The 21977-nt window shown below is 40.5% G+C and overlaps 1 protein-coding gene across 4 annotated transcripts in view; it reads left to right on the plus strand.

Annotated features, from left to right (window-relative positions):
- Nucleotides 1-21977, plus strand: part of Lekr1 (leucine, glutamate and lysine rich 1) — a 170139-nt gene that overhangs the window by 123991 nt on the left and 24171 nt on the right. For all 4 annotated transcript variants that reach the window (XR_003836153.1, XM_029474779.1, XM_029474780.1 and 1 more), the window contains one exon: nt 10097-10190. Coding sequence is in view for 3 of the 4 variants with exons in the window: in XM_029474779.1 (XP_029330639.1) it covers nt 10097-10190 (94 nt within the window). In the remaining variant the exon portion in view is untranslated. The remainder of the gene's footprint in view (nt 1-10096; nt 10191-21977) is intronic.

A 21977-nucleotide genomic window follows, 5' to 3' on the forward strand; every position in this document is an offset into this window, starting at 1 on the left:
CTGTAGAGTTGTTAGTTTTGCTTTAGAGCTATGCTAATTTCTTTAATTTGAACCTATTTTAAGTTGAAAAAACAAGTTTAAGATATTCATAGTAAAATAAGCCGATTATCATTTTAGCCCCCAGAGAAAGGCTTTGTTCTAAAAGTCTGTTTGCCTGGTAGCACTGCTCACATTCTTCCCTTTAATATGCAGCTGTAAAGTGTCCCCACACATTCCATCTCCATCTTTACCTGCCCTTGTTTTAGGGCATTTTGTGTGAAGAACACAGAAGTACAGTTGCTTATTTAGTTTGTATTGCTTTCTCTCTCCTTCTACCATTGCAGGTATTGTTATTTTATTCTTCCTAGTCCCCACCTTTTTCTGTTCAGTATAGGCTTTTTAGGGAAAGGATTGTTGGAGTTTTGTGTATTTTCTCAGTAATTTTTTTCACTAGCAATATATTTCATCTCTATTTCATCTCTATTATTTTAGTTGTTACTATTAAAATTCTATGATGCATATTTAATGAGGACAAAAAAATTAATATCTTGAATTCAGTTCAAACAATGCAAAGAGCAAGGCATACTTGAGCTCTGATATCTTCTTGACACAGCCTACATTTTCCCCAGTTTGCTAGAGATTTTTTTGTTAGCCTCTCTAATTACATATAATCAAAGTTACTTTATACAGATAATATTAACTTGCACATACTACATGCCAGCCTACTACATAACTTTCAGGGCAAAGTGCAAAATAAATGTAGGCCCTTTTGTTTAAACTGAAAGTTTTTTCCTGTGACAGTCTTCCCCTCAACTTGTTAGGGTGGATTTTGTTTTTATTTAATGTCACACTCCCTCAGACATGGCACTACCAGAGTATAAGAATAGACTCTTGACTGGTTTGGTTCCCTAGTATGAGTCCTGCTCCACTGAAGCAGACCGTGGCAGCAGTGGGTAAAAATGGAGAATGTAGGGAGCTGGCAAGGCTGAGATGGGGTTGGAATTGAGGCTCCAAGACGCTAGCACATGCTTAGTTGACCTACTGTCTTAGTTAGTATTATGGCACTGTGAAGAGACACATGACCGTGGCAACTCTTATAAAGGAAAACATTTAATTGAGGCTGGCTTACAGTTCAGGGGTTTAGTCTATCCTTGTCATGGCAGAAAGCATGGCAGCATGCAGGCAGACATGGTACTGGAGAAGTAGCTAGAGTTCTACATCTGGATCAACAGGCAGCAGAAGTGACAGCCACCGAGCCTGGGTTTGGGCTTCTGAGGCCTTAAAGCACACCCCCTAGTGATGCACTTCCTCCACACCTCCTAATAGTGTCACTCACTGTGGATCTGTGAGTGTGGGTTGTTTTTACTCCAGCCACCACATTCCATTCCCCGGTACCCATAGGCTTGTAGCCATGTCATAATGTGAAATGCATTTAGTCCAACTTCAAAAGTCCCCATAGTCTATCATAGCATCAGCACTGTTTAAAAGTCTAAAGTTCAAAGTCTCTTCTGAGACTCATGCAGTCTCTTAACTGTAATCCCTGTAAAAATCAAAATGAAAAACAGACCACATACTTCCATCATACAGTGGCACAGGATATACACTACAGTTTCCAAAAGGGGGCATACTGAGGAAATACTAGACCAAAACAAGACTGAAAACTAGCTGAGCAAACTCCAAACTCCGCATCTCCGTATCTGATGTCAAAATGCTCTTCAGATCTCCACCTTCTTTCATCTCTTTGACTGCAACATACTTCTTTCTCTTTGGCTGGTTCCACTCCCTGTTAGCAGCTCTCCTCAGCAGGTAGCATGACTCTAGAATCTCTTACATCATTGGGTCTCCAAGGCATTTCAGGCTTCACCTTCCCAGCTACACACAATAGCCACTCTAGGCCTCCATGCAGGAGCACACCTGACACATGCCTGGATTCGGCAGCTTCTCTTAGCCGAGGAGGGAACTTCTATAACCCCTTTCTTCTGTCCATGACTCTAAAACTAGAACCACATGGCCTAAGCTGCCAAGTTCTGTTGTTCACTGAGGCTGGAACATAGCCCTTCATTCAAGCCCCTCATTCAATTATATCTTCACTGGTTTTTGTTTTCAGTGGTTAACTCCACTGCCTAAGCTTGGCTATTGTAGTACAAGCTGGCTTTGAACTCAGAGATCTGCTTGCCTCTATCTCCAGAGTATTGGAACTAAAGGCATATACCACCACCCTATTCTTTAATTCTTTTTCATAAGTTGGAAGCCTCACTGGGTAGGATCTTGCCCTAAGGTCACTACTCCCTTTATTCCCTTTAATGCCAGGCTTTAATCTGTTTATCTCCTTGAACACAGGATTTAGCTTCATTCCACTTCCTGGTGCCTTTTTTCTCTGTTTTGTATTTTTCGTGGTTCAGCATGCTCCTTTTCGTTACAGTTATTCATAAGAGTGAACACTAAAAAACACACAACAGAGTCAATACTACGTTGTTTTGAGATTTCCTCTGCCAACAGAATTAATACAAAACTCTTCACTTTAGCCTCAGGCAGATTTTTCAAACAAGCAAAAAGCAGCCACATTTGTTAGCCAAAATATTATAAGAATAGTCTTTAGGACACATAGAACACATAGAAATATTCTTTTCCTCTGAAACCTCAAGCCTGGACCCTGCAGTTCAGATCACCCTCAGCACCACTGTCTTCCATGTTCCTACTGTGCTCGCCCTTTAACGCCCACTTAGTGTTCAACTACATTTCTAAAAGTCCAAAGTTCCAGAGTCCACATTCCTCCAAACAAAAGCATGGCTGGGCCTACCACAGCAATACCCCACTCCTGGTGTCAACTTGTCGTAGTGAGGTTTCTTTGGCTGTGAAGAAGCACCATGACCACAGCAACTCTAATAAAGGAAAACATTTAATTTGAGCTGGTTTACAGTTTCAGGGGTCCATTGTTGTTATGGAGGAAAACATGAAAGAGTGCAAGCAGGCATGGTGCTGGGGGAGGAGCTGAGAGTTTTACATCTTGATCCACAGGTGGAAGGAGACTGTGTGCCACACTTTAGCATAGGAGACCTCAAAGCCCGCCCCCACATGACATACTTCCTCCAGCAAGGCTACACCCACTCTGACAAGGCTATGCCTCCTTTTAAGTGCCACTCCCTATGGACCAATGGGGGTCATTTTATTCAAACCACCATATTATCTCATCTCACTTTAAAAACACAAATTAAGTTCTTATAAATTTCAGAATGGTGACTTAAAAGCATAAAAATGGGCTTTGGGCATTAGAAAGGACAGGGAAAATATAAGGAAATAGTCTGTGGAGAACTGCTGAAGTCTGCAGAACCTTAACATAGAATTACATCATTCCCCCTTTCCTCCTTCCTATCCTATGTCTCCTCTCCCTCCCAAATTCATGGCCTTCTCCTCTTTAACCATTGTGTGTGTGTGTGTGTGTGTGTGTGTGTGCGTGCATGCATGCGCGCACGCACATACCCATGCACATGCATAAAACAAATATATAATAAATACATCTTGCTTGCTGAATCTGTTCAGCTTTGCCTATATGTATGTTTCTAGGGTAAGCACTTGGTAGTGGATAATGATTTAGGGGACTTATCCCTAAGGAAACTAATTCTCCCTCTCTCATCAGTTATTAAATGCTTGTATCTCTTTATATAGGAGTGAGGCTTTATGAAATTCCTGCCCTTCCCACATCCCATCTACAGTGGGTTGTCAACTAATGTTGGAATTGTTCAAGTTCTATTTAGGCAGCCATGTTTAGATTTATGGGTGTGGCTTCCCATAACTAGAAGGCACAATCTCACAACAGACTTGCTGGCTCTCTGCCTCTTACAATCTTACTAGCTGTACCTTTGGTACAGGAGTTGTGCTGTGGATGTATCAGTTGTGGCTGGGTAACCCACAGTCAGTTGTTGTCTGTATTTTTGGCTAGTTATGGTTTTCTGTAATGATCTCCTTCTGCTTCAAAGAGAAGCTTTTTTGAGGGGTATGAGTTACATTATCTGTGGGTGTAAGGATAAATATTTAGAGTGAAGCTAGGAATTATATTGGTTTAAGAGAGTGGAAGTAAAGAGGAAGGGGAATAAATAATGCTTAGGATGCTTGAAAAACATATAGAGAATCATCGTTTTATATTTACCTAAACTCACATACAATACATATATGTGAATATATATATATATACACACATATACACATATATACATATATACATACACACACACACACACACACACACACACACATATATATGTAGCTAAGTAAAGTTATACCCCCTTGCGATGATAAGACTCCTCCGAAGAGCCATAGATTGTCTAATCTAATAATCTCCCCCAGCCCGGTACCTGATGTGAGAAACCTCCTTTCATCGGCCAGGAGAATCTAAGAGGGTCTCCAAACAATATAAGCTATTGCTGTTGTGCTTGGTTGCTTCCCCAGAAATTTACTAAGGACACTGTGTACTGTGGACATAGAACTGTGGGGAGGAGTGAGCCAGAACTGACTTAAATGCCCCCCGAGGACTAGCTTTCACAAGTACCATGAAGTGAAAGCTACAAAGGGAGGAAATCGTCATAGTTCCATGCAGCTGTGGCCGTTATGAACCATAATAGACACCATCACGTAAGATATCCCTAAAGGGGCAGTAGTGATGCTGTGTGTCGGCAATAACTAGCTGATAGCTTTACAACTGAACCTAAGGCTGGCTTAAAAGAGGGAGATCATACCTAGGGAAATTAGAACCCTACCCAGTGCACGTGGATAGCAAGACCATGGTACTAGAGCAGATTCCACCTACCCTTTTACCTTTGGTTTTAGCTATATGGCTCGGTTAAACACAGCACTGTCTTCAAACATTTATCATGTCCTTGTGATGAAAATATTCAGAATACTTTCTTCAAGCTTTTGGAAGTGTGGCACACAGTTAACATTAGAACACCAGACCCTCTTACTCCTAACTGTAATCAGTCCTCCTGAGCAAGTGTTTCACCTCTCTCTACCCCCAGCCTCTCCCACCTTTAGTAACTGTAATTCTATCCTTAAACTTTACGCGATCAACTCTTTGTAAACCACATATGCGTGAGATCATGCAGTGTTTAGCTTGTCTTTCTGTGCCTAGCTTATTTCACTTAACATAGTGCTCTCCAGTTCTAACCACATTGTCACAAATGGCAGGAATTCCTTCTTTGTAATTGCCATAATATGCTGTTGTTTCACCAAACTTTTCTGTATTCCCATGATGGATACTAGCTTCCATTTCTTGGCTATTGCTGCAGTACACATGGGAGTGCAGATGTCTCCTTGACATACAATTCCCCACCCCCTTTGATATGTACCCAGCAGTGAGATTGCTGGACCAGATGGTAGTTCTATTTTTAGATCTTTAAGGACCTCCCATCATGTTCTCCAAAATGGCTACACTAATTTACATTCCCAACAACAGTGCTCCCTTTTCTCCTATTCTGCAGCATTTCTCATTTTGGAGTAGCCATTCTTATTGGATAAAGTGATATAGCAGCTCATATAAGCTTTGATTTGAACTTCCCAGTGTTTGGTGGTGTTGAGCATTTTTCACGTACCTGTTGAGTCATTTACCTGTCTTCTCTTCAGAGAGGTTTACTGTGCATCGTATTAGGATTTTGCTGTTATTTGAATTTCTTATATTTGGATGTTGACTCCTTGTTAAGCTGTGTGGTTTACCAGTATGGCCTCCCATGTGGCAGCTTGCCTCCTCAGCCCGATGGCTGCTTCCTTTGCTCTGCACAAGGTTTTTGCTTTGTCATGATCACATTTGTCGATTTATGCTTCTGTTTGCTGTGATTTTTATGTCTTCTCTAAAAAACACCTTGCCCATTCAGATGCCTAGTCTCCTCCATAGTCTCTTCCAGGAGCCTCATTTTTTCAGGTCTTACCTGTGAGCCTTTAATTCTCTTTTAGTTTGATTTGGCATCTGGTCAGTTAAGGAATCTAATTTCATTCTCTGTCTACTCAATTTTCTGATCATTATTTATTGAAGTAACTGCCCTTCCTTTCCTGCACGCTGAGTGTTTGTTAGAAGTACGTGGTCATAGTGTGGACTCACACACCCATTCCCTGTCCTATCCCAATGGTGCTTGTGTCTGTCCTGCCAGTTTCCTCCTGTTTGATTATTTTGAAATTATTTAGCATAATTCCCTGCTTTTCTTCCCTTTGGTAAACACTGGTTTGTCTATTAATGCTCTTGTAGGTACACATATGTGTGTGCATGTACACGGGCGTATGTGAGTGTGCATGTATGTGTGTGTGCGTGTGCGTGTGCGTGTGCGTGTGCGTGTGTGTGTGTGTGTGTGTGTGCATATGCACACATGCATGTGGTCCAGAGAACTTTTAGGATTGTTTTCCTTGGTTCTCTGAAGTATGTCTTTGGTAGGGATTATAATGACTCTATAAACAGTGTTTGGCAATATGTACATTTTAATAGTATTGATTCATCTAATTTATAAACACAGAATGTATTTCAATTTGTGTGTTCTCTTCAATTTTTTAAATTCAATTTTATATAGTTTCAGTGTGGAGATCTTTCACCCTTTTAGTTAGATGTTTTATTTTTCATAGTTACTGAAAAAATGGGATTACTTTCTTGGTTTCTATTTTAGATAATTTACTATTGGTGTTTAACAGCAGTCATTTTTACATTTTGTATCCTGCAAATGTTTTCTGTAATGCATCCTATAATGTTTCCTAAATTTGTGTATTAATCTCTGTAGGTGTTTGGTGGAGTCCCAGTTTTGATTTTTTCTTCTGTATAAGAGCATACCATCTGCAAATCGCGACAATTTCACATCCTCGTTTCCAGTTGAGATGCCTTCCTTTCTCTCCTTTGCTTGATTGCTCTGCCTGGGGCTTTCAGTGCTATGCTGAATACAACTGGTGGTCTTGCTCTGGATATTATGGGAGAATGTTCTCAGCTTTTTCTTATGCAGTACAAGATTAGATGCTGGCTTACTGTATTCTGTTGAAGTATATGTATGTTCCTTCTACACCTAAGTTGTTCAGGGTTGAGTGTTAAATTTTGTCCAAGGCATTTTCATGAATTGAGGTGATAAAATAGCTTTTGTCCTTCCTTTTGATGGTGTGCTTTATTTTGCTTATTGATTTATACATGTTTACCTATTATGGGTAATGCTAATCTTCTTAAATTTTGCTAATGTTTTATTGAGGATTTTTGTATCTGTGTTCATCAGGGTTATCAACCTATTACAACTGAGGTGTTCTTGTGTGGTTGTGGTAACAGTGGGATAAGGCTGGCATCAGGGACTGCCCTCATATTGAATTTTGTGGGGTAGTGTTAGAAGAACCTGACATAAGTTCTGCTTTAAATGTTTGGTAGAATTAAGCACTGCAGTCATCTTGTCCTGGGCTTTTCTTTGATGGAAGACTTGGTTTTTAAATCACAGATTCAGTTTCATTACCTGTTATTGTTCTCTTTGGTTTTCTTCTACATCCTGGTTCAGCCTCTGGAAAGCGTGCGAGTTCAGGAAATTATCAGTTTCTGTGTTAACCATTGTGATGTTTCTTTTCTTCTCTGAATTCTTTTTGTTTTGTTTTGATTTTTGTTTTTTGTTTTGTTAGGGACTCACTATGTAGCCCTAGCTGCTGTCCTGGAACTTGCTATGTAGCAAGGCTGGCCTCAACCTCACAGAAATTCATCTGCCTCTGTTAGGATTAAAAGATCATGCTACCACATATGGTCATATCTCATATTTTAAAAAAAGTCTTTCCTATGTGTACATAGGGTGGGTAGGGGTGTACACTTAAGTCAAAGGCCCTCATGGGGGAGCAGAGCCAGACATTGAATATTATGCAGCTGTAGTTACAGGCAGTTGTGAGGCACCTTATGTTGATTTTAGAGCCAGCTCGGGGCTTCTGTATAAGCAGTACATGTTTAACAGCCCCCAGATGTTCATACTTTGATTTTTTTGCATTTGTGATGATTAATTTTTGTCAACCTGACACACAATCAGGTCATCCAAGAAAAGGAAACCTCAATTGAAAAAAAAAAAAAAAACAAACAAAAATGTCTCTATCATATTGGCCTATAATCAAGTCTGTGAAACGTTTTCTTTTTTCCCCCAACATAATATTTTTCTTAATTATTTGAGAATTTCATACAATGCACCCTGATCACACTCACTTCCCATTCCTCCCAAGTCCACTTTCCCACCCTTATGCCCACCCCCACCCCAAAATACACCAAGTCCAATTTGTGTTGCACAGACCATATGTAGCATGGCCTCCAGCAGCAGCATGGTCCTCTGGTATCAACATGAACTACAGACATCAGCATGGCTTCTGCCGCAGCATGAACCATAGAGGTCTTTGAGGAGACTTAATTCAGAAAATAAACCAGTCTTCATCTTGAATATCTTAGTGTTCAGAATCAGGAGCAGGACCTGTGCGAGCTTCAGGCTGCTGTACACCACACTGCCCTTGACACCAGCTGTTGTGCAGGTACCCCAAGCATGAGAACTGTGTGTGCAGCAGCACTGCCCTGTGCTCTCCCCTCCCCCTATGCTCCTACCATGGCTCTGCTCCCACTGTGCAGTGCACCCTCACCTGTTGCCACCGTGTCTCTAGTTCCACTTCTCGGCTGTACATGTCACCCCTTCCACCACTTTTTTCCCCCAATTCCATGAAACCACCTTTAAAAGGCATCTTCCCATAAGTCTTCCTTCTATTTTTTTTTAAGTTGTTCCAGAGATACCAAGCACTCTGCAGGCTAATCCTCCATGGCAGCATCTCCCCTCAGAGCCTCTGTGAGTCTTCCAGACTCCTTGGAGCTGTGCACAGCCCTGCAGATGGTAGTGCCTGCAGCTGTGCTAAACCAAGGCTCGCATTTTCTAGCTTAGTTATTGGTATATGCAGTGTATTTCCGGGAGTAATGAGACTGGTTGTGTAAGGAAGAAAACTGACCAGTCCATAAGGAACACAAGAGGAACCAGCCTTCCTCCAAGGTCTTGGCTTCAGTTTCTGCCTCCAGTTCCTATTCTGCTTGAGTTCCTGCCCTGGCTTTGCTCAGTGATGGACTGTGATTAGGGCATATGTATCAAGTAAACCCTTCCCCCACAGGTTACTCTGACTTATGGTCCTCATCATAGCAACAGAAAACAAACTATAACTGCATTTATTATTACCTATTTCATTTTCTTATGATCTGAAATGTGTTCTCTTTCCTTCCTCTAATTTTGGGTTTGGCTTCTTCTCATTTGTTATTTGACATATAGCCATGAGTTGCATATTTGAGCTTTTCTGTGTCTGTCACCTGGCTATTGACTATAGTGAACTTGACTCTTGATTCTTTTTGCCCTGTCACAGAGTTTTGATGTATGTGCCTCCACTTTCATTTGTTTCAAGAAAAAATTAATTTCTTGATCATTGGTTGCTCCAGAATAAGTTATTTAACATTCACTTGCATGTATAGCGTTGAAATTTTTCTTACTGATTTCTGGTTTTATTGCAATATGATTGAAAAAGATACTTGATATGACTTTGAGGCTTTTAAAAATCTTGTGTACATGGTGGGAGGTTTGTGTGTGTGTGTGTGTGTGTGTGTGTGTGTGTGTGTGTGTGTGAATGTGGGCATGCACATGCCATTGCACATATATAGAGGACAGCCTCAGGTATTGAACCTCACCTTCTACTTCTGAGGCAGTGCCCTCTGTTTACCACAGTGTATATGAGACTAGCAGGTTTAAGAGCTTCTGGGATTCCCATGTCTCAGCTTCCCATCTAGCTGTAGGAGCTCTGATATTACAGAAGCCTGCTACCACACCTGGATTCTTGTGGGCTCTGAGGCTCTAAACTTAGCTTCTCACTCTTGTATGGCAAACACTTTACCCACTGGGTATCTCCTCGGCCCTTGACTTCTGGCCAACTGCTCTTAAATGGATGTGACAGAGCAAGGGAATGACCCGTCAAAGGTGACTGGGCTTTCACTCCGAAGCAATATCTATGTTGTTAAAGAGTAAGCATATTATGTTGTGAAGGAATACCATCCGAGGAGCCGGAATTGCAACTTTGGAGGATCCTGAGGGCTGAGTCCCAACTCATCTGTCGGGTTTGTGGTTTTCAGGGAATTGATGCTGGTTTCTCATCAGAAAAGCATCGAGCAGCTGCAGGAAACCCTGAGACAGAAGCTGCTGAGCGATGACAGCTGGAGGGAGAAGGTAAGGCTGTGGCTCGTCTGCATGTGTCTGGCTTGCTTTTGAAACATTGTATCCATCTGCCTGAAGACTATTCCAGATAGGTGTCTTTGCTTTGGCGAATTCTTTTGTTTCCGTCTGGAAATGTCCAACTCCAAATATGCTTAAGATATATGTACTTTCCAAAATATTAGAATGTGGTAAGAAGTAAAAAGGGAAAATGGAAAAATAGATTTTGTAATCCTATAATCTTAGGATATTTCCTGGTTCTTATGCAGAATACATTTTAATCTTTAAATATTTACTTTTTTCTAGCAAGTATCAGAACCTAAATTTAATCGTATTTGTTAAACCATAGATATACTAGTAACTCTAATTTCTTTGCTTCTAAGATAGAGAATAGAGATGATTGTAAATTATTAGTTATGAAATTTTGACCATCTTACTCTGGTAAAGTTAAATGAACAAATATTTCTCTTTCTACTACTAAGAACTGTTTTCTCTCGGAGCATGAAAACACTCCACTGTCATCTTTGGAATTTGCTATATTTTTCAAGATGTCAACAAAGAATGACTTAAATATGTCTAAATATCACAAGTCGGACTCTTTAAGCAGTTAGTTCCTTTCTCAGCAGCACAGAGCCTTCCTGGCAACAAGCTTCAGTTCCCCTCACTGACCTATGGGAACCGACCTGCACACAGAGCCTGAGCCTTCCCACTTTCGCTCCAGCTGCGTCTGTATGCAGCACAGCTGTCTCCCTCAGCTGTATCGTTTGTTGCAGCAAACTGGGGTAGTGTTGGGTTTGGAACCCAAGGCCATGAACATGCTAAGCCAAGCCCTGCCTGAGAACTACACGTACAGTGATTTCCTATGGCTTACACTTTCTCCATAACTGGAGCTTTCTGCTGAAATTCAGGTGGTGTAGTTGTACTCGTCATAATTTGTTCACCTATTAGATTCTTCTTGGGGACTGGATCCTTTGCTTGTAACCTCAGCCACTTTCCAGCTGTTGCCTTCTCTTATAGTGCCTCCCTGTGCCACCCTGAATATTGAAACCCCTTACACACTGTTAATGGCTCTGCTGGAATCTAAATTTGTCAGTTCCATTTCTTGTTATCAGACTCTCTCAACCAGTACTTGCTTGCTATGAATCAATACTTTCTCCTTTGTCGTTAGTCAGATTATAACTATAAAATGACCATCTGGTCATGGTATTAACACACCTGTTAACCCCAATGTTAAGGCTGACACACAAAGACTCTGAGGCCAGCCTGGACTGAAGAGAGCCTGTGTGAGGAAGAAAAATCACTGTTCAGTATAGTTGTACATAGGTGGGAGTAAAATTTGAGACTATGGGCTGGAGTTGCTGTGTGTCAGTCTGACTTCATACAGTAGACCTATTCCTTCTCATGTAAAGCTCCCACTTAGAGTTTTTGGTGATTCTTTGTCTAGTTAATTAGCTGGTCTGCTCTTATTCATCCTCCTGAGCCTTATCGTTCGAATGTCTTAATACTCAAAAAGATGACCTTAGAGCACATAAAAAGCCTTGGGTTCCATTCCAGCACCACCCAAACTATCAACCAAACTGTCCAAAACAGGGGGCACTTTAATAACCAGAAGTTAGAGTAGTTTGGGCACTGTGGTGAAGGCCTGGAAAAATAGTCTGTCATGATCATGAGTCTTTGAGATGAAAGCAGCTCTTTGGAAAGTGGTTTGTGGATATTTGTTATGAGATTGCCTAACCTCAGACTGTGGTGATAGAGTGAACCAGGCTAGAGAGATGGCGGCCATTTTCTCCAGCCCCTAGGGTCTGATGGAGTGAATGTTCCTGTCTTCCCTGAGACGCTTTCCCTGCTCACGCCCAACTGGGGTCTTTTGGGTGCATTCTATTGAAGAAGAGTCTTTATGGACCATTCTAGTCTTGCTCAGAGACTAAGAAATGCTAGCATCTGATATTAAAAATTCACTGCTCTCACTTTGTACAAAGTTAGTGAAAAGAATCCAGTGCACTACCAAGATGGCTCCTCCTCAGTGCTTACTTTCTCTAGTACGTGTCGCCGACCTCATAGATGTCCTCTGGTGTGTATAATCTCCTATTGTATAAAGTTGGGGAAACATCACTTCATAATAAATTTTACTGTTTAACCAGCAGGAAATCATGATCAGACCAGTAAAACCAGAGAAAAATAAGAACGCCTTGACTGTGTTAGCTATTAAGACTGTGAATAAAAAGTTCCTTCAAAGTCTTCTCAGGAGAAAGGAGAGCCACTCGCATGACATTGTCATCTCTCGTGGGTCACTGTGCCTCTGCCTGCGTAGGAATGAAATGTTCTCTTTACAAATGTGTAACACACAAATTAGAATAAACTTAATATCTTAAATGCTTTTAATGTTTTTAAAAAGTAGAAAGCAATTTGTGCCCATGCTTAATTATTTTAGAGTATGTAAAAAACACATAATAGGATCAATAGTTGCTATGCAACAAAGCAGGCACATTTTAAAATAACTGTTTACCGATTGTCATGAATTTTTGTTTATTTTAACTATTGCTTGGATACAAAGAAAGCAAATTAATGGGCAGGATGAACCTTTAAAATTGGTTCCAAATGCACAATATTGTTACTATTCATTTAAAATTTTGTTATGAAAAAAACCCTCTTGCAGCTTGAATAATTGTGTAACTAATTCATCTCACTTGTTGACACTCACTTTTCAGTATGGGAGTCAAATTACAACCAAATATTTTCTTAGATTATCATTAACATGTTACAGTCTAGAAACATTTTGGGAGTGTATTAATGACCTCATTTTTAGTATGTACACTTTTTGAAAACAAATAAAAGCCTTATTTCCTGGCTAGAATAACCAGATTGACAGTGGAGTAAACTTGACTTCAAGAACTAATCAATTTCAAATTTGCCAGGTTGATGGCTCACATCTTTAATCCAACACTGGAGAGCTAGAAGCAGGAGAACCTCTGTGAATTTGCCGCAGGTATGGCCTACACAGATGAGTTCCAGGTCAGCCAGGGATATGTAGTGGGACCCTGCTCAACAAGCAAACAAATAGTGAGATAAGAAATTCCAAATTAGAAAGCATACAAACAAACTCCCAATAGACAGTCCGGGTGTCCTGATGATTGCTAATGTGTCGTAATGTGCTATCAATGCACAAAATGCAAAGTTTGACAAGGGTGAAGTTATTTATATATAATGTCACCTTTAATTTACCTAATAAACATGACTAAAATATTGAGGGCATAGTTTAATTTTTAAAATTATTTTATGTAATTTTAATGATTGACTTAATAAAAATCTAAACATTTTAGATCTAGAATCATCTGCAAGGAATGTCTGATACAAGCCATTAATCCAGATGACGAAATGGTCCCCATTCTTAGAGTGTTTAATGTACACCGGGCTTTGTGCGTAGTGCTTTTTATAAGTGTAAGTTTTATAATTGTAAGTTTTATGACACCATTGTTCCAGTTTTACAGATGAAAAATAAACAAGTCTGGGAGAAGTCCTGTAATGTATGTATCAAGGCTATAGAGCAAGGACATGAGCTGACGTTAGCTGTGTCTTCCAGTGTTAAGTGCAAAGTCTGGGACATCTGCATTTCACCAGGGTACAGTCACAGTGATCAGATTTACTCTTCCATCTGAACAAATAAAGCCCCAGAGGGGGTCACAAAACAGAAAACAGTGACAGGATGCTGGTGACAGTCCTGTGACTATGGACTATGACAGTCTGCATGCTGTGACACAGGAGACTGGGAACAGGTTAGGCTTGGCATTTGCTTTGAACTGAGGAGTCCACGGAGATTAAAGTAGCAACAACTCTCAAAGTAGTGTTGCAGAAGAACATTCTAAAGAGGAGGAGTGTGGGTGAGTGGTCTAGAGCGTTCGTGTGGGCAAGCTTTAGCCAGGGAAGGCCAATCTGAGAGAAATAAAGAACTGAACACTCACATACAACCAGGCCTTAGCCTCTTTTCACCAGACAGACCAGAAAACCTGTAATCTACAGGACACGCAGAAGGCTTTTCCATAGCTGGCATTCTATTATTAGACATTGTTAGGCCTGGATTCAGTGATAGTCTGATCCTAACAAATGTCAAAAGGAAGACCTAAAGTAAGTTGACTCTAAGACATGCTGCCATTCCCCAAGTAGATCTACACATATTCACAGGAATACTAACATCCAGATTCGGGAAGACAAACAGAAATGAGCACAAGCAGCACAAGCAGTTACCAAGGTCAAAGTCACAGTGCCTGGTGTCTAATCCATAGTTTCCATACACAGAAAGAACTAGAAGAATAGAACTCATAATGAAAAGAAAAGTCAGCGACTAAAGACATCAACTGAGATGGGCTGCAGAGTTGGCCCAGTCTCCCGGAGGACCCAGGTTCAGTTCCCAGCGCCCACATGGTAGCTCACAGCTGTCTGTAACTCTGTACCAAGGGATTGGATGCTTTCTTCCGGCATCTATGGGTACTGTACTTACATGATACACTGACATAGTGCAGTACAACACTATAGCCATAACATAAAAATAAATATTTTAAATGACTCAGGAAGACAAAGATGCTAAGATTAGAAGATAACGTTAACACAGTTGATGTGAGTGTTTGCCATGTCCAAGAAGTAAAGGAAAATTTTATCATGTTAAGTTAGTTTATCGTGTTTAAGTTTAGTCATGCAGGCTATAAACAGGATGTAAACTGAGAGCTGTAAGAGCAGTCAGACAGGAGTATTGAATGAATAGAAAGTGAGACGTCGGACAGGACAAGTACAGGGCACCTAAAAACACAGGGAACAGAGGGAAACACTTTTCTATTAAAGCAAGATTTTCTTTTAAAGTCTCAGAAAGAAAAAAACAGAGTGTCGGTGGGGTGGGGCTGTGAGAGGAGCCCAGGTGTGCTGACACATGCAGTTAGAATCCCTGAAGGTCAGGGAAGAGAGTGGAGACACAAGTATCTGAATAGATGATGGTGAAATGTTGATGAGTTAAATGGAAATAGATTTACAAAGCTGAACAAACCACAAGCACAAGAAAGCAAACACACCAAAGGGCATTGTAATCCAAATTCTCAAAAATAGAAACAAAAAACAAAAAACAAAAAAACTTTCTCTTTCTCTCTCTCTCTCTCTCTCTCTCTATTTCTTTCTTCCTTCCTCTCTTTTTCTTTTTCTTTCTTTCTTTCTTCTTTTCTTTCTTTCTTTCTTCCTTTCTTTCTTTCTTTCTTTCTTTCTTTCTTTCTTTCTTTCTTTCTTTCTTTCTTCCTTCCTTCCTTCCTTCCTTCCTTCCTTCCTTTCTTTCTTTCTTTCTTTCTTTCTTTCTTTCTTTCTTTCTTTCTTTCTTTCTTTCTATCAAGAGGCTGGACAGATGGAGAGAGGTAAAGATTATGTGCCACTCTTATAGAGGGCCCAAGTTCAGTTCCCAGCACCAGTGATTGGCTGCTCACCACCATCGGATCGGATGTCTGTGGCCTCTGCAGGCTTTCATGTTTATGCAGACAACCCCACATGCAGACACATATACATAATTAAAAATAAAATAATTTTTTTCTTACACAGTATGGATTAATTACAGTTCCCTTCCCTCTACTCCTCCCAGTTTCTCCCCACTTCCCATCCAGATGTGATCCCTTTCTCACTCTCATTAGTAAAACAGGCGTCTACGAGAGTATAATGCAATATGATATATAAAACAAAAACTAACTCTTTGGAATTAGACAAAACAAACAAACAAAAGGAAAAGAGCCCAAGAGAGACCCCAAAATCAGAGCTCTACTAAGTTCAGCTCTTCAGGAATCCAATAACAACACTAAGCTGGAGGACCTGTGCAGGGCAAGACCTGCGCATGCTTTCTCAGCCTCTGTGAGTTCATCTGAGCTTTGCTCATGTTGATTAAGAAGGACTTATTTTCCTGGTATCCTCTGTGCCCTCTGGCTCTTACACTCTTTCCACCTCATCTTCCTGAGGGTTCCGGGAGCCCTGAGGAGAGGGATTTGCTAGGGCCATCCCATTTAGGACCTAGTGTTACAAGGTCTCTCCTCTGCATAATGCCCAGCTGTGGGTCTCTGTACACTTTGTCTCCAGCTGCTGCAGGAGGAAGCTCCTCTGATGATAACCGAGCAAGGTGTTGATCTAGGACTCTGGCATTAGGAGTCGTTGTTATCACTACAGTTGGTTTTAGTTTAGCCTATGTCCCTGAGCTGTCTTGTGTCAGGCTTTTGGTCACCCTGGCAGTACTGGACATGAGTTCCATCTCGGGGAGTGGGCCTTAAGTCAAATCAGATGTGGTAGTTTGAATAAAAATGGCTCCCACAGACTCATATTTGAATGCCTGGACAGCAGGGAATGGTATTATTTTAAAGAATTAAGAGGTGTGGCCTTATAGGAATAGGTGTGGCCTTATTAGAGGAAGAGCATCGCTGGGGATAGGCTTTGGGTTTCAGAAGCCCATACTGGGTCTCGTGGCTTTCTTTCAGCTGCCTGCCGAGCCGGTGTAGAACTCTCAAGCCTCTTTTTCAGCACCAGTCTGCCTGCTTGCTGCCTTCCCACTCTGATGACAAATGGACGAAGCCTTTGAAACTGTAAGCAAGGCCCAACCAAATGCTTCCTGTTATAAGAGTGGCCTTCACCTTGGTGTCTCTCCATAACAACTGAACACGGATGGTGGCAGTTAGTTAGTCACACAAGCATTGTGCCACCATTGCACTAGCACATCTTACAGGCAGGGCACCATTGTCAATCTAAGGGTTGGCGACAGGGTTGATTTTTATGTTTCTCTTTTGGTAGTGAACAGAGCTCCTTCCTGTACCAAAGATGCTAGAATGTACGAGTGAAGGTTCTAAGTAGGCACCAGGTCAACTTCTCCATGCTCAAAGAATTGTATGTGTTGTCTTCAACAATAGAGCGTGGCCATCAATTTGTGGAGAGCAACCTATAGTCTTGGCAACAGCCTTTGTTTATCAGTTCCATGGGACCCTTTTGGCCAACAACTCAATTAGCTGTAACCCAGTCCTGTAACCAGAAGATTCATTTGGTGGCAAGAGATGGTCAGTTGTGACTCTTGTTCCCCCCGACACCCACACACACTATTTGGTGATTTTAGTTAAATCACCTTCATATAAGTCTACATTTTAGGAAGCTTCCCCTCCATTAAGTTTCCATACTACCCCTCAAATGCACCTTAGTTTATCTGTCTCTAACCATATTCCCTCCTTCATCTCCACTCTTCCCAGCCCCTCCTGCACATCCATTCTACTTCTCCTTTCTAATGAGAGCTACCTTCCCCGCCCCCAGTCCCTTACTCTATATCTAGTTTCTTGGGTCTACAGATTGTAGTTTGTTATCATTGACTTAGTAGATAATATCCACATCTGAGTGAATACATACCATGTTTGCCTTTCTGGGTCTGGGATACCTCACTAAGGATGATTTTTTTTCTAGTTCTATTTACTTGAGAATTTACAATTACTCTGTTGTGTTAAGGTACCACATTTTTTATCCATTCTTCTGTTGAGGAGCATCTAGGTTGTTTTTAATTTCTGACTATTACAAATATAGCAACAATGAATATGGCTGATTTGTCTGTGTGGCAGGAGGAAGCATCCTTTGGGTATATGCCCAGGAGTTGTGTAGCTGGGTCTTAAGATAGATTGAGTCCCATCTTCCTAAGAAACCACCACACTGATTTCTACAGTGCCTGTATGAGTTTGCACTCCCACCAGAAATGGAGGTAGTGTTTCTTTACTCCATATCCTCACCAGCATGAACTGTCACTTGTTCTATTGATCTTATCCATCCTGACAGGTATAAAATAAATTTTCAAAGTGGTTTTGATTTGCATTTTCCTGATGGCCAAGGTTGTTATATTTCTCAGCCATTTGAAATTCCTCTTTTGAGAATTCTGTTTAGATCTCTGCCCCATTTTTTAAGTGGGTTACTTGTTTTCTTGATATCTAGTTTTTTTAATGCTGTATATATTTTGGATATTAGTTAACCATCTATGTGATGTATACTGGTAAAGAATCTTTTCCCATTCTGTAGGCAGCCACTTTGTCTGGATGAGTGTCCTTTGCCGAAGCGTCTCAGTTTAATGAGGTTCCATTTGTTAATTATTGATGTAAGTGCCTATGTTAATGATATCCTGTTCAGAAAGGCTTTTCCTGTTCTAGTGAATTCAAAGCTATTTTCCACTTTCTCTTCTGTTCTTCTATCAGGTTCAGTGTATCTGGTTTTGTGTTGAGGTCTTTGGTCCATTTAGTGTTGAGTTTTGTGCATGGTAGTAAGTATGGATCTATTTGAATTCTTTTACATGTAGTGTCCCAGTTTGACCAGCACCATTTGTTGAAGATGCTGGCCTTTCCCAATGTGTGTATCTGGCTTCTCTGCCAAAACTCATGTGTCCATAGATGTATGGATTTATGTCCAGATCTTCGATTCTATTTTGTTGACATGTCTGGTTTTATGCCAATATCATGTTGTTTTTGTTACTATAGCTCTGTAGTACAACTTAAAATTGGGAATTGTGATATCTCCTGAACTTCTTTTATTATTCAGTATTGTTTTAGCCAGCTTTGATTTTTTGTATTTACATTTAAAAATTATTTTTAAAAAGACAAACATCAGAAGACTAGGGGTACCGCTCAGTAGTAGAGCACTTACCTAGAAAGACCAAGAGCCTGCATTTGATCCACAAAAGATATTACCAGGGACAAAAATCATTTCATAATAATAAAGGGTCTTTTTAGTAAAAGGACATAATAATCCTAAATGCTCAAATGAGTTTAAATTCCTAGTACCCATGTTAAAAGCTATGCATGGCTTCTCACTGTGTGGGAAATAGAGACAGGTATTTGCTTCAGTTTGGTGCTGCCATCGTAGCTCCAAATTCATTGAAGGGTCCTGCATCAAGGGAATAAGATGGAGAGCAGGACACTCAACGTCTCTCTCTGGCTTCTGCATGTGTTTTCATGGGTGCACATATATACCACACACAGTCACACAGTATATATAAAATTACATATAAAATTATATATACAATATATAAATACATGAAGCAAAACCTGGTAGAACTATAAGGAGAAAATGAGATGCACAGTTTAGAAGTTAGCATCTTTCTCTTAATAATATAAAATGATTTATACAAATTTAAAAACAACCAAAAACCAGAAAGAATAAATAGTTTGGAAATTGCATATTAATTCATTTTTAAAAGCTACACTGAAGTAACTAGTAATACTAATAACAAACTTGAGACAAGACATGTGTAGTGCCTCTACTACCTAATACTATACACATTCTTCTCATGTACACATGAAGCATTTATCAAAAAATGGACCATAGTTTGTGTTACACATTTTAAAGGAATTAAGACATACAAAGTATTTTCTCTGACCACATTGAAATTAAATGAGTCATTTATTGAAACAAAAAACAAAACAAAACAAAACATTGAATCCATGTCCTTAATGGCTGTGCTGTGTAGGATGTGGAAAGACAGACTTTATGGAAGAACCAAGGCCCTGGAGCCATTGAGTCCAGGAACAGTGGTGTACATACCTGCCCTCTGTGCTGGTGATCATCTTGGTGGATTGCTTAAGCTCCTTGAAGCTGTTTCACTTGCTTTTCTCCGTTTACCATTTTTTTTTACTAGTATGCAAAATAATGGGTTTCATTATGGCAGGTCATGCTCCCTCCGAGCCTCCTCCTCGGTCTAAACAATGGGAAACGATGGCTCCAAACAGTATTTGATCTGAATACTTGGAAAGTAGTGCAACACTTTATTTTTGGAAGTTATATTTTCACAATGAAATGATTGGTCTGACTCCTGGTTTAGCATCTGAAATTCTAACTGGTTTGAAAGGTAATGGTGAATAACCGTTAGTTATATCCTCCCATGGGAATTGCCTCTGTGGATGGCAGAGTAACAGAGTCAGCCACAGAATTTCCACTTAGAAATTCTGTGAAATCCACTTAGAAATCGTTTCACTAATAGTGAAACGATAGTACTTTGTACATCAATATTAGATACAGATTGTTACAAAATACCAATAATGTGTTTCAGTAACAAACACAAAAGGAATTCCAGGAGAACGTCTAGAGTGTTCTGGAGTTCCTCAGAAGCCACTAGCAAGGATGGGGTTGTACCAGGAAAGGACACAGATGAATGAAAAACAAAATTAAAGCCTGGGCGTTATACCCAGGGTTTACTTTGTGAAATTTCTGAGCTTGCATAATAGTTATGCTTTTTAAAAAGAAGTCTGTTTCCCCACAATTGCTAAAATAACTTAGTTATTCCATATAAAGTAGTTTGTGCTTTATCTGAGCACCATCAGCCAAATAATTTAATTTGTACAAAGCTTGTCTTGCCTTCTAAGCAACTCTGTTCATTTATATAAAATCATAAGCAGACACTTGCCTGACTTCATCTTCTCAATGGTAAGTAAGTAATATAGTTAAGTAATTCACTGTGACCATATTCTTCTCATGACAGAATTGGTAGCCTTGTGCTATGATGACACCCGGTCACAGCTTCCCTCGAGTTTTGGAGATTCCACCAGAAGAGAATCACTTTCCTTGTCTTTCTCAGTTTGTGCACACTGAAAGCAAACTGGCACTGCTCGGCCACTCTTCCTCTTTTCCACTCCCCCCTTTAGTCCTTTCTTTCTGTCCTCCCTTTCCTGTAATAGCCCTAAGGTGAGAGGCCCCACGTGCTGAGACATGACGGAGCCCTCTGCTCACTAAGGGGCTGGCCACCTCACCCTCTCCTTCCTGCACCAGCTCTGTATCTCATCTACACTTGGGTGGGACCCACTCATCTCCTAAGGAACCCCTTGTCCATGAACAGAATTAAGGAACTCCATCTTTTAAAGGCTCTTCCTAAGCCCCTTCATCTAGTTTGTTGTTTATCCTGCCCCACATACTTTATGTAAATGTACAAGATACAGTCTGTCCTAACATAATTTCTGGTATCTACCCATCAACCATACCAGTTCTTTTTCAATTTACCACTTGGTACTTAAATGCCTTGGCACATCTTTTGTCCCAGAGTACTCCAAAGTTGTTTAAAGTGCTGAAGATGCAGTTTAGTGGCAGAGCTCTTTGTAACTCACATGGAGTCATAGATTCAACCCCCAGCCCCAGTGCAAAAATTGGAGAAGAGTGGGAAGGGAAAAGGAGAAGGAGCATGGAGAAAGATAAAGAGGGAGAAAGAAAAACATTGGGCAATAAAGGAGCCAGGTTGCTTACAAACAAACAAACAAACAAACAAACAAAAAAGTGCTTGCTTCATCAGCACATACTAAAAAAAAAAAAAAAAAAAAATCCCAAAACCCAAACACAACAAAACACCAGTGTCTGAGCAACTTATAAACTGTTAATGCTTTAAGTTCTGCCTGGAACTTCTCACTCTCTTCCTCACCAGTTGTTGGCTTCTCCATCCCCACCCAAACTTGCTGAAGCACAGTAGTCAATGGTTAAAGCACTGGGAGTCAGGATGGAAAAGCCAAAAGATACAGAGTTCAGGCTGCATCTAGCAGAGTCCTGGCCAGGGAAAAGAGAGCGGGAGTCCAGCCTGCACGTGCTTAACAAGCACACCCAGTGTGGAATTTTTATCACTTAAGGAAAGGAGTTCCCGTCAGTCCACACAAAGGTGCCCTGTAGGCTGGTGGTAGCCTAGTAAAAAGTTCATATGAGAAGTTTTGGGACTTTTTTTTAAAATTAATGCGTGGAGAAACCATTAATAAACCATTGTAAAATAACTTATACTTTGTGAAGAATGCTATGTCATACAGAACA

This window comes from Mus caroli, chromosome 3 (assembly GCF_900094665.2).
Source record: "Mus caroli chromosome 3, CAROLI_EIJ_v1.1, whole genome shotgun sequence".
NCBI classification, from domain to species: domain Eukaryota; kingdom Metazoa; phylum Chordata; class Mammalia; order Rodentia; family Muridae; genus Mus; species Mus caroli.